General features: G+C 42.0%; 1 protein-coding gene across 5 annotated transcripts in view; it reads right to left on the minus strand.

Annotated features, from left to right (window-relative positions):
* The window catches only part of abca4a (ATP-binding cassette, sub-family A (ABC1), member 4a), a 131644-nt gene that overhangs the window by 6434 nt on the left and 109306 nt on the right, over positions 1-15904 (minus strand). For all 5 annotated transcript variants that reach the window (XM_037536760.1, XM_037536759.1, XM_037536758.1 and 2 more), the window contains 7 exons: positions 12451-12580; positions 10941-11061; positions 9746-9808; positions 9561-9667; positions 3414-3555; positions 2164-2298; positions 276-379 (listed from right to left, as the gene is read on the minus strand). In XM_037536760.1, coding sequence (XP_037392657.1) covers positions 276-379; positions 2164-2298; positions 3414-3555; positions 9561-9667; positions 9746-9808; positions 10941-11061; positions 12451-12580 — 802 coding nt within the window. The remainder of the gene's footprint in view (positions 1-275; positions 380-2163; positions 2299-3413; positions 3556-9560; positions 9668-9745; positions 9809-10940; positions 11062-12450; positions 12581-15904) is intronic.

Below are 15904 nucleotides of genomic sequence, written 5' to 3' on the forward strand. Positions count from 1 at the left end.
GGTGTACGTTACTCCATTACTGGTGTACAAGGCTCCATTAGACTTGTAGCTCCGGGGGAAGAGGTAAAGAAAACTCTAGACACCAAACATGTCTTGGCTGATCAACTACATTTGGGCTCTAAGGCGTTTGCAGTGTTGCCGAAGATTGCAGTTTAAGCAGCAAAACCAGGAGACCACAAAATAAGACCATCTGATTATTCAGTGTTGTCTCTGATAGGCCATTACTTCCAATGACTATTAAAGTGTAGTTAAAGGTATTACAGCTCAGTGTTTACCTATGAGATGTGAGAACCACAGCCCTCCCGTCCTGAATCACACTCATAATGGAGTTCCACAGGAAGCGCCGAGAGTGGGGGTCCATTCCAGTGGTTGGCTCGTCCTGTTCACACACACACAGGGACAATGAACTGACAACATAACATAATACAAAAAAATATTAATAAAAAGCTTTGATGTAAACAGGTTTGCTTGTTTGACCTGTCATAAGCTACGTTCTCATTACAAGCCTCATTTCTCAAGTCCGATTATTTACTCAGATCCGATTTCTCTGACACGGTGGTTCACACACATTTAGGTGATTCAAATTAGTCGTTAATTCAAACGAACTGGCGTCCTGAACTGACCCTCATGAGCTCCTCCTACTCAGTAACGTCACGTGACTGAATCACTGCATCATCAGCACAAACTAACGAGCAGAACGAGCTTCGCTGAGAAGATCATTAACTCTGATCAGCGCTCAGCTTCGTTATTAGAGCCAGACGGAGGAGAAAAAGGTGATATGAGCTGCTTTTACAGACGTTAACGTCTGTTCGGCGCTGTTGCCATGGTAACGCTGAACGATGGCGCAGTGGGAAAAAAGCACATGAATTCCGATCTGAGCGTCACATTAAGGTCACATGACCACGAATCGGATGCGTATCAGATCTAGCACCACATATGAAAGCGGCTCAGGTCGGATTTGAAAAGATCAGATTTGTGTCCACACCGCCCTGAAAACACCAGATCTGAGTCAAAACATCAGATTTGTGCCACTTCAAGCTGGCAATGTGAACGCAGCCATAAACGTGACTGAGTTTGTCTGTTGCTCCAGTATCTTCATGTTTTACGAACGTGAGAAATCAGAAAGAATGTATTACTAGAAGGGTGCAAAGGAAGTGCTGCTAAAAGCATGCTGGTGGCTCCCTTAGTACAAAGCCGTAGTTGGAAGCTGGGTGATACTGTAACACTGCAAAACATGGTATCTTGTCAAGAAAAGGTTTCTTAGATATAGTCAATAAATCAATAAATCCTGTCGAGAATGTTGTAAGCGTAATTTAAGATTGTTTTCCCTATTCTTAGACATTTTTTTGTACTTGTTTTAAGTATTTTGATTAAATAAAATTTTCATTCGTCACGCGTCCCGCTGACCCTGCTCTAGCTAAGGACTCGATCTCCCAGAATCCTATGGTAGATCACATGGCTGTCACACCTCACTCCTCTCTGGATTCAATCTCCCCGGATCTCCCTGGGAGATCATCTGGCAATCTCACCACCAGCACCAACCAATCAGCGTTATTCCTCTCCTAAGTATTGATGTGTCTCACCTGTGTCTGATTACTATGACCACTTTACGTCGGCCTTACACCAAACGACTTTTCAAGCGATTTCACTGTCGCATACAAATTATCCAGTGTCGGAATAAAATCACGAGGGTCTCGTTTTTCGCACATCTCAATCGTTTGGTGTAAGGTGGTCAAGACGGCAGTCTTAAGTCAGTCTTTTTCCCGTTTTGATTGACCCAAGTAGATAAGTGACTTAGATAATGTGTGTGTGTGTGTGTGTGTGTGTTTGTGTGTGTGTGTGTGTGTGTGTGTGAGAGACCATTTCTCAGTAACTGCAAGTGTTTGAAGAAGAATTGCAGGAACAGCTGAGCTCTAACAAAAATCCATCATTCACCCCTAAAAGTGGTTTTGCACCCCTTAAAGGTTTCGTCTCTTCTAAAGACCCACAATGTCTTTAAGTGTCTCTGAATAAATGTGATTTCTTTCATTATTTATGTTTTACTCATAAATTGGACTTCTTTTCAACATTGGGATGGACCACCCCACCAAACCCCGCTTAATGATGCTCCTGCATGCCGTAAACTATTTTATTTGATAGCCACATGTGATAAAGGTCACAGACCAGCAGTACGAGGGCAGGACAGCCGATCATGGCGATTGCAGTGGACAGTTTGCGCTTGTTTCCCCCGCTGTAGGTCCCAGCGCTGTAACCCGCGTACTGAGTCAGACCCAGCTTCTGGATCGCCCAGTCTGCCACCTGCCCCAGAACAGAGAAGCGTGAATGAGACAGAGAAAAAAAGACATACCCCGGCCCCCCAGTGGCCCCTTGACGGTTTTGTTAGGGGGCTGCTGGCTGTCAGCTTTTTTAGCCCCTTAAAAACCCAGGCTTATCACATACTAAAGCACCCAGTAACTACATGGACTCCGGTCCAAACTGAGTTTCTCTTACGTTATAGAAGTGTGAAGCAAACCTGCCAGTCGGTCCAGGTTAACCACAAATATATGTTCAGTGGTGGAGAGTAACTGAGTAACTGAGTAACTGAGTAAATGTAATTAGTTCCTGTACTTTAGTATTTTTTGGTGTAGCTGTACTGAAGTTTCTCCATTTCTGGGCGACTTTTTCCTTTCACTCCACTACATTTCAGAGTCTAATATCCGACTTTTTCCTCCTACATTTTCACCTGAAATGAGTTCATGAAGCCAGTCTGGTTATAAAAATGATAACAGGACATCAGAGCCAGAATTACTCTTTTAGTACTTTTACTTTAGTACATTTGAAGGTAAATACTGTAGTACTTTTACTTTATACTTTAGTACTTTTACTCAAGTTGAGGTCTAGAGTAAGGACTTCTACTTCTACTTTTAACTCAACTACATGATTTGTGTACTTCGTCCACCTCTGTAAATGTTACAGTTTAAACATTGTAAATATAAAAAATACAGCTGTGAAAATTATATGAAAAAGGTAAAGCCTATTTATATCAACCTCATTGTTTGATTGGGGAAAAAATGCCACATTGTTAAATAATGCTAACTATGAATTATTCTTTTTAAACGTCAAACATTTTCACAGTAAAATTGTGTATTCATCCTTTCTTCATCCTGCGAAAGCTCACGCTGCTTGACACTATGTTACAGTCCTTGTTAATTTGTGGCCCCTGTTGGGTCGTTCCCCGTGCTCTCCTACTGCTTAGAGACAGCAAGAAATGACCGGCATAACAAGGAAAAAGAGGGGTGTACAGTGCAGGGTATACAGTCTACAGTGTACGATGGTAAAGATAGAAGAATAAAAAAAGAACGAGCTGACTCAGGGAGAGAAGACAGATCAGAGAGAGAGAGAGCAGACGGCAGTGAAGGGAGTGCACGTCTCACCCTGCTGATCTCAGACTCTGGGACTCCGCTGAGTCGCGCGTAGAGATGTAGATGTTCTCTGCCGGTCAGCAGATCATCTATGGCATCAAACTGAGGACAGTAACCCATGTTCTGATACACATCCAGGATGTTGGTCAGGATGCTGGAGGGCAGAAAAAGTAAATCATACAGCAAGAGGACCTCAGCACTGTGTGGGCTGGCATATCACGGCATCTCCAGCGCTTCCTCTATATCCGTTTAACCTTTAGAGGCGAGTGATGTCCTGCTTTATCACTCATCGCAACTTGTGTGGGTGGAAAGAGCTGATTCTAGACTTTCACAGCTTTTTATTATGATTTCAATTTAATGTAAGGGGCCTTGTCGTGTCGTGCGCTGTCTTGTTTTGTGAAAAGAGAAAAAAAGATCACGTTTTTGTAATTTGGACGCTGAAAAAAGTAGGATGTGTAGAGTGGACACTGATATTTAATGAGAATCACATGTAAAAGTAACTGATTATGTAACTGAGTATGTAATTATGAAACTACACTGAAATGTTATGGCAAAATGCCAATAATTACTAGACGTCTAGAGCTGGGAAAACATCAGGACACATGGGAATAAAGGTGGCTTTTGTGTTGATGTAATTTATTTCTGAGGTACTGATGTGCTCATCTGAATCAAGGACACTCAAAGCAAGACTTTTTTTTAGTGCTTATGTAAGACTAGCACTAAATAATAACTTCAGAAGTTCAGGGTAAATGCACGTATTCAATGTACCCATTAATGAATGTCCAGCTACTGCAGTACTCAGGACTGGTCTGTCATATGGTCTACTTTTTTTTTAGGACATCCTCAGACCTCAGTGTCAGTACTAGGGCATCAGGCACAATGGCATCATTCCTAGGAGTGAATGACTTTGAGTCTTGGGAAAATCATCATCATGTCTCGATCTGGTGTAACTGAACACTAGACCACACTAGACCGCACGCCGTCAGACCAAGCAGCCTCAGAAAAAAGGTATTAGACCACACACCTTCAGACCAAGCAGCCTCGGAAAAAAGGTATTAGACCAAACGTCGTCAGACCAAGCAGCCTCAGAAAAAAGGTATTAGACCAAACGCTGTCAGACCAAGCAGCCTCGGAAAAAAGGTATTAGACCAAACGCTGTCAGACCACGTAGCCTCGGAAAAAAGGTATTAGACCAAACGTCGTCAGACCAAGCAGCCTCGGAAAAAAGGTATTAGACCACACACCGTCAGACCAAGCAGCCTCGGAAAACAGGTATTAGACCACACACCGTCAGACCACACAGCCTCAGAAAAAAGGTATTAGACCAAACGCCGTCAGACCACACAGCCTCAGAAAAAAGGTATTAGACCACACACCGTCAGACCAAGCAGCCTCGGAAAAAAGGTATTAGACCACACACCGTCAGACCACACAGCCTCAGAAAAAAGGTATTAGACCAAACGCCGTCAGACCACACAGCCTCAGAAAAAAGGTATTAGACCACACACCGTCAGACCAAGCAGCCTCGGAAAAAAGGTATTAGACCACACACCGTCAGACCACACAGCCTCAGAAAAAAGGTATTAGACCAAACGCCGTCAGACCAAGCAGCCTCGGAAAAAAGGTATTAGACCACACGCCGTCAGACCACACAGCCTCAGAAAAAAGGTATTAGACCAAACGCCGTCAGACCAAGCAGCCTCGGAAAAAAGGTATTAGACCAAACGCCGTCAGACCAAGCAGCCTCGGAAAAAAGGTATTAGACCACACACCGTCAGACCAAGCAGCCTCGGAAAAAAGGTATTAGACCAAACGCCGTCAGACCAAGCAGCCTCGGAAAAAAGGTATTAGACCACACACCGTCAGACCAAGCAGCCTCGGAAAAAAGGTATTAGACCAAACGTCGTCAGACCAAGCAGCCTCGGAAAAAAGTTATTACACCAAATGTCTTCAGACCAAGTGCTGTTACACCAAGCTACTGTGTTTTCTCAATATAAATGCCAGAATAACATTTGCAATGTCTTTTGATGGTAAATGATACGGCTCATCTCTTTCCACCAAGGTTTCAGCTGGTGTTGACCAGAGGAGGTTGGGTCCCCCCTGGTGAGCCTGGTTCTTCCCAAGGTTTCTTCCTCAGTTCTGAGGGATTTTTTCCTTGCCACTGTTGCCCCTGGCTTGCCCACCAGGGGGTTTCTGTACATTCTTACAGTCCTGTTGAAACTTTGTCTTTTCCGAAATTCTGTAAAGCTGCTTTATGACAACATCCGTTGTAAAAAGCGATACAAATAAACTTGATTTGATTTGATTTCCACATAATCCCAAATGAGAGGCTGCACCGTCAGCTGTTGCAGGGGTGTCCGCTACTCCTAGCGATTGAGGCAATTTTGTGTGACAGTATTTGGTCTGATACCTTTTTTCAGAGGCCGTTTGGTCTGATACCTTTTTTCAGAGGCCGTTTGGTCTGATACCTTTTTTCAGAGGCCGTTTGGTCTGATACCTTTTTATAGAGGCCGTTTGGTCTGACACCTTTGTTCAGAGGCCGTTTGGTCTGATACCTTTTTATAGAGGCCGTTTGGTCTGATACCTTTTTATAGAGGCCGTTTGGTCTGATACCTTTTTTCAGAGGCCGTTTGGTCTGATACCTTTTTATAGAGGCCGTTTGGTCTGATACCTTTTTTCAGAGGCCGTTTGGTCTGATACCTTTTTATAGAGGCCGTTTGGTCTGATATCTTTTTTCAGAGGCCGTTTGGTCTGACACCTTTTTTCAGAGGCCGTTTGCTCTGATACCTTTTTTCAGAGGCCGTTTGGTCTGATACCTTTTTATAGAGGCCGTTTGGTCTGATACCTTTTTTCAGAGGCCGTTTGGTCAGAGACCTTTTTTCAGAGGCCGTTTGGTCTGATATCTTTTTTCAGAGGCCGTTTGGTCAGAGACCTTTTTTCAGAGGCCGTTTGGTCAGAGACCTTTTTTCAGAGGCCGTTTGGTCTGATATCTTTTTTCAGAGGCCGTTTGGTCAGAGACCTTTTTTCAGAGGCCGTTTGGTCTGATACCGTTTTTTCAGAGGCCGTTTGGTCTGATACCTTTTTATAGAGGCCGTTTGGTCTGATATCTTTTTTCAGAGGCCGTTTGGTCAGAGACCTTTTTTCAGAGGCCGTTTGGTCTGATATCTTTTTTCAGAGGCCGTTTGGTCTGATACCTTTTTATAGAGGCCGTTTGGTCTGATACCTTTTTTCAGAGGCCGTTTGGTCTGATACCTTTTTTCAGAGACCGTTTGGTCTGATACCTTTTTTCAGAGACCGTTTGGTCTGATACCTTTTTTCAGAGGCCGTTTGGTCTGATACCTTTTTTCAGAGACCGTTTGGTCTGATACCTTTTTTCAGAGACCGTTTGGTCTGATACCGTTTGGTCTGATACCTTTTTTCAGAGGCCGTTTGGTCTGATACCTTTTTTCAGAGGCCGTTTGGTCTGATACCTTTTTTCAGAGACCGTTTGGTCTGATACCTTTTTTCAGAGGCCGTTTGGTCAGAGACCTTTTTTCAGAGGCCGTTTGGTCTGATACCTTTTTTCAGAGGCCGTTTGGTCTGATACCTTTTTTCAGAGGCCGTTTGGTCTGATACCTTTTTTCAGAGGCCGTTTGGTCAGAGACCTTTTTTCAGAGGCCGTTTGGTCTGATACCTTTTTTCAGAGACCGTTTGGTCAGAGACCTTTTTTCAGAGGCCGTTTGGTCTGATACCTTTTTTCAGAGGCCGTTTGGTCAGAGATCTTTTTTCAGAGGCCGTTTGGTCTGATACCTTTTTTCAGAGGCCGTTTGGTCTGATATCTTTTTTCAGAGGCCGTTTGGTCAGAGATCTTTTTTCAGAGGCCGTTTGGTCAGAGACCTTTTTTCAGAGGTCGTTTGGTCTGATACCTTTTTATAGAGGCCGTTTGGTCTGATACCTTTTTTCAGAGGCCGTTTGGTCTGATACCTTTTTTCAGAGACCGTTTGGTCTGATACCTTTTTTCAGAGACCGTTTGGTCTGATACCTTTTTTCAGAGGCCGTTTGGTCTGATACCTTTTTTCAGAGGCCGTTTGGTCTGATACCTTTTTTCAGAGGCCGTTTGGTCAGAGACCTTTTTTCAGAGGTCGTTTGGTCTGATACCTTTTTTCAGATACCGTTTGGTCAGAGACCTTTTTTCAGAGGCTGTTTGGTCTGATATCTTTTTTCAGAGGCCGTTTGGTCAGAGACCTTTTTTCAGAGGCCGTTTGGTCTGATATCTTTTTTCAGAGGCCGTTTGGTCAGAGACCTTTTTTCAGAGGCCGTTTGGTCTGATACCTTTTTTCAGAGGCCGTTTGGTCTGATACCTTTTTATAGAGGCCGTTTGGTCAGAGACCTTTTTTCAGAGGCCGTTTGGTCTGATACCTTTTTTCAGAGGCCGTTTGGTCTGATACCTTTTTTCAGAGGCCGTTTGGTCTGATACCTTTTTTCAGAGGCCGTTTGGTCAGAGACCTTTTTTCAGAGGCCGTTTGGTCTGATACCTTTTTTCAGAGACCGTTTGGTCAGAGACCTTTTTTCAGAGGCCGTTTGGTCTGATATCTTTTTTCAGAGGCCGTTTGGTCAGAGACCTTTTTTCAGAGGCCGTTTGGTCAGAGACCTTTTTTCAGAGGCCGTTTGGTCTGATACCTTTTTTCAGAGACCGTTTGGTCTGATACCTTTTTTCAGAGGCCGTTTGGTCTGATACCTTTTTTCAGAGGCCGTTTGGTCTGATACCTTTTTTCAGAGGCCGTTTGGTCAGAGACCTTTTTTCAGAGGCCGTTTGGTCTGATACCTTTTTTCAGATACCGTTTGGTCAGAGACCTTTTTTCAGAGGCCGTTTGGTCTGATATCTTTTTTCAGAGGCCGTTTGGTCAGAGACCTTTTTTCAGAGGCCGTTTGGTCTGATATCTTTTTTCAGAGGCCGTTTGGTCAGAGACCTTTTTTCAGAGGCCGTTTGGTCTGATATCTTTTTTCAGAGGCCGTTTGGTCTGTTACCTTTTTTCAGAGGCCGTTTGGTCTGTTACCTTTTTTCAGAGGCCGTTTGGTCTGATACCTTTTTATAGAGGCCGTTTGGTCTGATACCTTTTTTCAGAGGCCGTTTGGTCTGATACCTTTTTTCAGAGGCCGTTTGGTCTGATACCTTTTTTCAGAGGCCGTTTGGTCTGATACCTTTTTTCAGAGGCCGTTTGGTCAGAGACCTTTTTTCAGAGGCCGTTTGGTCTGATACCTTTTTTCAGATACCGTTTGGTCAGAGACCTTTTTTCAGAGGCCGTTTGGTCTGATATCTTTTTTCAGAGGCCGTTTGGTCAGAGACCTTTTTTCAGAGGCCGTTTGGTCTGATATCTTTTTTCAGAGGCCGTTTGGTCAGAGACCTTTTTTCAGAGGCCGTTTGGTCTGATATCTTTTTTCAGAGGCCGTTTGGTCAGAGACCTTTTTTCAGAGGCCGTTTGGTCTGATACCTTTTTTCAGAGGCCGTTTGGTCTGATACCTTTTTATAGAGGCCGTTTGGTCTGATACCTTTTTTCAGAGGCCGTTTGGTCTGATACCTTTTTTCAGAGGCCGTTTGGTCTGATACCTTTTTATAGAGGCCATTTGGTCTGATACCTTTTTTCAGAGGCCGTTTGGTCTGATACCTTTTTTCAGAGACCGTTTGGTCTGATACCTTTTTTCAGAGGCCGTTTGGTCTGATACCTTTTTTCAGAGGCCGTTTGGTCTGATACCTTTTTTCAGAGGCCGTTTGGTCTGATACCATTTTTCAGCACATCTGAGACGATTGTTTTCCCGAGACTTGATGTCGTTTAGTCCGAGGAATGACGCCATTCTGTCTGATGCCTGAATACTGATGCTGAGGTCTGAGGATGTCCTGAAATGTACACCATACTGTCATTTTTTTTCTGCTGCAGTCTTAATACTGGATCATTTTCCCACTCACAAATTCATGATGTCGAAGCATTTAAGTCCTTTATACTCAGAAATACTGAGAATATCACAAGTAGTTGTTGTGCATATCTGGGAGAATTTATTTGGACTGCATCTTAAAGATGTAAGTGTCAATGAGCTCAGGGAATACTAAAGTTGAAAAATACATAAATAAATAAATTCTTATGCCAAAGGAAATGCCAGCAGGTGCCCTGTGCGTGACCATACCTATGACCAGTGACAGCAGCCTCCCCTGAGCTCACGTCGATGTCCCCAGTGAGCATTTTGAACGTGGTTGTTTTCCCAGCGCCATTGACACCCAGAAGCCCAAAGCACTAGGAGAGAAACACGGTCTTATTAGGGATTCAGGAAATTCTGCATGTCTGACAGCAGGTGGAGGAACATGGCTTTACCTCTCCTGGAGATACTCCCACACAGATCCTGTCCACTGCAGGCTTAGTGCCCCCAGTGTACGTCTGAAAGGAGAGGGAAACGCTTTCATGAGCTCACTTTGCACAGAGAGAGAGACAGAGCATTACTGCTGCTGATGCTAAGACCACCACAAGTGTTGTTTTTACCCTTTTAAAAACTGGAAGGGTCTGTATGTGGGCCCACCCTTCAATTTTTTATCTCAGAGCTGTAAAAATGACATTTTTACACGTTTTAAAATAGACGGTGAACGTTTTAAAGTAGTTACTAAATAATTCATAGTAGACACTGAACAATTTATAGTTGATAATGAATAATTCAGAGTAATTATTGAATTATAGTGGATGATTAATGACTTCATGTAGTTGCTGAATAATTAAAAGTAGCTACTGAATAATTCATAGTAGTTACTGAATAATTCATAGTATCTAATGAATAACAGTAGTTATTGAATAATTTATAGTAGATACTGAATATTTCGTCATAGTTACTGAATAATTCATAATAGCTACTAAATAATTTACAGTTGATACTTATTCATTCACTGAAGTAGTTACTGAATAATTTATAGTAGATACTGAATAGTTAATAAGTTAATTGTAGTTACTATATGATTTATAGTAGGTATTGAATAATTAGTCTTATTTACAAAGTTTTCTCACTGCTTTTTAAGCTGACTGAATGGAAAAGTGAGAGCGAATCGACAGACAGAAAAGGAAAAAACGCTTAAAAATGATGGTTCTTCAACAGTTCTTTAGTAAAGACCACGCCCTATGCACACTCAGAGAACCGTTTATCTACTGAAATGGTTCTTTGCCTGGTGAAATTGTTCTTTAGGCTGATGGAGGATGTGCTGCATATGGTTCTATATTGAATCTTTGAAAAGGGTTCTAATTAGCTCCAAAAAGTGTTCTTCCTTTGGTACAAGCTTGACTTTGCAAGAAGAGCAGAACCTTTTTTGGTGCTCCACAGAACCACATACAACACATTCTCAACACATTAAGCACGCAAACGGTTCTTTGAGAGTTCATGGTTCTATAAAGAGCAACTGTCTTTACTAAAGAACCCTTGAAGAACCATCTTTATTGAGAGCGTAGAGAGAGGCAGAGGGGTGAGAGTGTGACACGGAGACAGAGTCAGGCTGCCTGCCTCCTTTATCACTGCGGAGCTGTTGTGCACCTTGGATAAGTCTTTGATGTGTAGGATGTCGCTGCTGTTCCCTCCTCTGTAGATCCTCTCTCTCTCTTCAGCCACGTCCAGATCCTCGTCCATCACCAGCGGCTTCTTACAGTCCGGCATCCTGCTCACAATGTGACCAGACAGGAATGTTTTCACGACCCCCAAGCAGACTGAGATTCAGCTTTACTAATGAGACTCCACGCCGAAAGGAATTCGAAGAGCACACATGCATCGTTTAATCAGGGGACACAATAGAAAGTCTTCATTAATTTGATTTAATATGTACATCAGTTATGAACTACTGTAACATGTGGTTAAAGAGCAATGCCACCAATTCTTTGAAAATTTCTGCATAATTAAGTGGCCAAGATGTTCAGAGCTCAGAGCTCTGGCCAATCTTTCAGAGCGGTTTGGTGTGAAATGCTCTGTTCTAGATAAAGCGATTAGTCAGAGCTGTTCACAGCGGTGGTGATAGGAACCAGACGTCCACCTCTGAAAGCTCCCAGAAAGTTATTACATCAAATGGTTATGAATTCAGTGCCTGATGTCTGAGACATTGTTTTATGACAGCTTTAAGATTTTGGCTTAACATTTATTCATTGTGGATGGATACATGCTGGGTGCTGTGAGGCAAAATAGTCACCAAAGAAAACAATCATTTTCAGATTTACCACTATATTCATCATCAACATTACATATAAAAGATGCAGAAGACTCATCTAGCTTCACTGGTTTTGGATAGAAAATAAAATGGCTATACTGTTGAAGTCATGGTGACCCCTGGTTCCTATCACCACAGGTCAGGATTGGCTGAATGAATGACTAACATTTAGAAACATCAGTGGAATTCCCCTTTAAAGACGGTTTATGTAAGTAATACATCTCAAACGTCCAGTCACTGTCTTGAAAACACATCTACATAGTATTTATTATTAAACACCATCAACAAAATGCCACTGGTGAACTGCTTTCCCAAGCAGCTACAGTGGAACAACATTAAAGTTTTGAGCATTATGAATAAACACATTCAGGGCTGTGATGTTCTCTTCTGTTTACTTTAGTTCACTTGCAATGTAGCCCTTAAATTTCATACAAACAAGAAAAATTATCTTTCTCTTTTATCTTTATTCGTCTTTTTCATGGGCTGGAGGTCAGGGAACCAGAAGGTCGCCGGTTCGAACCCCAGAGCTGACAGCACGTGACCGAGGAGCCCTTGAGCAAGACACCTAACCCCCAACTGCTCCCCGGGTGCTGTGGATTGGGCTGCCCACCGCTCCGGGCAAGTGCGCTCACTGCCCCCTAGTGTGTGTGTCTTCACTAGTGCATATGTGGTGTTTCACTGCACGGATGGCTTAAATGCGGAGGTGAAATTTCCCCGTTGTGGGGCTAATAAGGGTCACTTAATAATGTATTGTATTAGTCCAGTCACGGTGAAGCTATGTGTATGAAATCTAACTGTAACTGAAGCTGTGTTAGTGCAGTATGATATCAGGGGAGCGTGTGTTCTCACCAGTGTTCGAGGAAGAACCGGTACTGGATAAGCATGTTCAGAATAAAGTAGACGAAACCCTCCGCAGCCATGAACGCCACATTCTTCCCCACAAAGTCCCAGCTAAAGGGGTCCAGGCTGTAGTCCTCACCTGCAAAACCATAGTGGAGGATCAGCATGGAGACGAATGGACAACTCAAGCAAGGAAAGGAGCACTTCGGAGATCTTAGTTGAACAGGGGATTCCTGCTTATAGTAGGGCTGAGTGAGATGACATCTCTATATGTTTTGAGCCAAATATCTCAATGTTTAGGGACTCTATCTGAAATGGATTTGGAGAGTGGTTTGTTTTCAGTTGGAAGAGCGTTTATGTGCAGGCTTTATTTCACTGCAAATATAATGTCTTGTCAAGTGAAATTATCTTCAATCTAGCCGATCGGTCTTCGATTTCTATTTCTAAGATGATTGTGCACCAATTATAGGATAATTTAGCTTATTTCCAGATATTATTATTATTATTAGGTCATCTTCAGCTGGACTACTTACCATCCCTCCATCGAACCTCCAAGGCTTTGGTGGTTTTCTCAAGATCTGCCCCTCGACTCTGGATCTTCCACTACTGGTCAAACAATCCAATTCACTCTCCACATTCAAGTCTAACCTGAAATCATATCTTTTCACACTTGCCTATAACCTCCCTCATGCCTTCAATGTCTGACCCTGCCATTGTACAGCATTACTGTTCTTATGTAAACTGGTCTGCCTCACTAGATTCACAACCTGCACTCAGTCTGTTAGGTTCCTTTATTAGACCTCCCATATACTGCCTTGACTTTTGTATGTATTTCTGTGCTCTTGTTGTCTGTGTTGTGTTATTTATGTACTCTGAATTGTAAGTGACTTTGGGTCCTTGATAAAGCGCTATATGAAAATTAAGCATTATTATTATTATTATTATTATTATTATTATTATTATTATTCACTTGTTTTAGGTAACTTTATCAAGTAAAATTATCTCACTATACTGGCAGGTCATTTTGTTGGTTTCAAGCACATTTCTTACAACAAGCAATATTATCTGCCAATATAGTGAATAGATGAATTTACTTAATAAAATTACTCAAAACACGTAAAAAGTGTCCAGAAATAAGTTCAATAATAAGAAATTAGGCTTACAACAACCTCAACAGGAGATTTATGATGATGGAGGCATGCCAGACTGTCTTAGAGTGCCGTGTCTGTGTGTCCTTCTGGTTCTCTCCTGTTAGTTAAGCTGTCATAGTCAGATCTGCCGGAGTCGTTAGCCTCACTCTGTAAATGTTAACATTCCCTGTTTATGTACAAACGGATAGAACAAAACTAATTCAATTTACCTGCTTTTCTTTCCGAGTATACAACCGCCCACATGTCCGGCTGGACACTGAAGGACGACCGACTGCCGAGCCCTCCTGCTACCCACTTCAGACCAGCTGCCCCTGCCCCAGCTACCACCACCTGCCTTGGACTAGCTGCCCACCCTACACTGATGTTCTCATAGACTCCTAGTTATTCCTAATACCAATATTACTGCTATTAATATTAGTAATATAATCACTTGTAGGTAGTTTGACCAGAGGAGGATGGGTCCCCCCTGGTGAGCCTGGTTCCTCCCAAGGTTTCTTCCTCAGTTCTGAGGGAGGTTCTCCTTGCCACTGTTGCCCCTGTCTTGCCCACCGGGGGGGTTTCTGTACATTCTTACAGTCCTGTTGAAACTTTGTCTTTTCCGAAATTCTGTAAAGCTGCTTTGTGACAACATCCATTGTAAAAAGCGCTAGAAATAAATTTGATTTGATTTGATTTGATGATTTTACTTGACAAGTCACTACTTTTTGCAGTGTAAATGCACTTGGAAGTAAGAGAATTGGAAGTAAACTAACTTAGACGAGCAGGTTCGTGTGCTACGGAAATGCAGCATTAGGACTTGTTAAAAATATAACCTTTATTGGAAGTACAAATGACTGAAAGAAAAAAAAAATTAAGTATCATGAGGAAACATCTATTTTTGTGCCACAATTGTCGGCACCCCTTCATAATCCTTTGTGCAGCCTCCCTTTGTGAAGATAACAGCTCTGAGTCTCTCCTATAATAATGAACCTTAATGAGACTGGAGAACACATGGTGAAGGATCTGAGACCATTCCTCCATACAGAACCGGTTCAGATCCTTCAGATTCAGAGGTCCACACCACTTCTGAGGTCCTTCCTCAGCTCATCCCGCAGGGTTTATGAGGTTTAGGTCAGGGGACTGGGTTGGCCATGGTGAAACCTTAATTCTGTGGTCAGTGGTTGGTCAGTGTAGTGGTTAACACCTCTGCCTTCTACGCTGTAGTCTGGGGATCAATCACCGCCTGGGTAAACACCCTACACTATACCAATAAGAGTCCTTGGGCAAGACTCCCAACATTACCTTCACGTTCCTGTGTTAAATGATCAAACTATAAGTCGATCTGGATAAGAGCGTCAGCCAAATGCTGTGAATGTAACTATTTCTGTGTTGATTTTGAGGTGTGCTTTGGATCACTGTCCTGCTGGAAGATAAAAAATATGGGCCATCTTCCTGGCTGAGGCAGCAGGTTTGAATATCTGTTGGTATTTAAAGGAGTCTGTTATACCATGTATCAAAAATTATTAATATAAGTTTAAAAAGTAAGTTAATTATTATTATTATTATATGTTTTTATTTTATTAATCTCTTATCTTCTTTTGATCTTAATCTCTTCTTGTTTTATTTTTATTATTTTTATTTTTATCTATTTTTATCTTTTATCTAAATTTTCTTTTAATTAAAATTATTAAATTTAGTTATTATTTTCTTTGTCATGTCAATCCGTTTTTGTAAATGCTCGGCTACATTGAAAATGAGGGTTGCCCTCAATGTACTTCTGAGTCAAAATAAAGGTTGATTGATTGATTGATTGATTGATTGATTGAAAACAAGTTGGAAAAAAAAGAGCCCCAATCTGTGATGTTCACAGACCCACCGCCACACTTCACACTGGGATGAGGCACTTTCCTGCATGCCCATCTTCACGTCTCTGCCAAACCCATCTCTGGTATTTGTTGCTAAACAGCTCTATTTTGGTCTCATCTGACCATAAAACACAGGCCCACTGAAATTTCCAGCATCATCTGGCAAACTGTGGGTGCTTGTTTGTTAGTCTTTGACAGCAGAAGCTATCCCTGCCAAACAACTTGTGTTTTTTGTTAAAATAGTTTAAATCATATAAAGCAATGACGTCAAATGTATTAAATGAAAATTATGTAATGACTAAATCAAGATCAAATCAAAAAGATCAATACAGAAAGAGATGTAGAATTATAATTAAAAGCTAAATTAAAGAGGTATGTTTATATCGAGTGGTCCTTTGAAGATGATTAATAAACTTTTAACAGATTATCAATAACACGTCAACAACAGATCAGTGAAGTAGTGCAGCA

The sequence above is a fragment of the Pygocentrus nattereri genome, chromosome 3 (genome assembly GCF_015220715.1).
Source record: "Pygocentrus nattereri isolate fPygNat1 chromosome 3, fPygNat1.pri, whole genome shotgun sequence".
In the NCBI taxonomy this organism is placed as follows: Eukaryota; Metazoa; Chordata; class Actinopteri; order Characiformes; family Serrasalmidae; genus Pygocentrus; species Pygocentrus nattereri.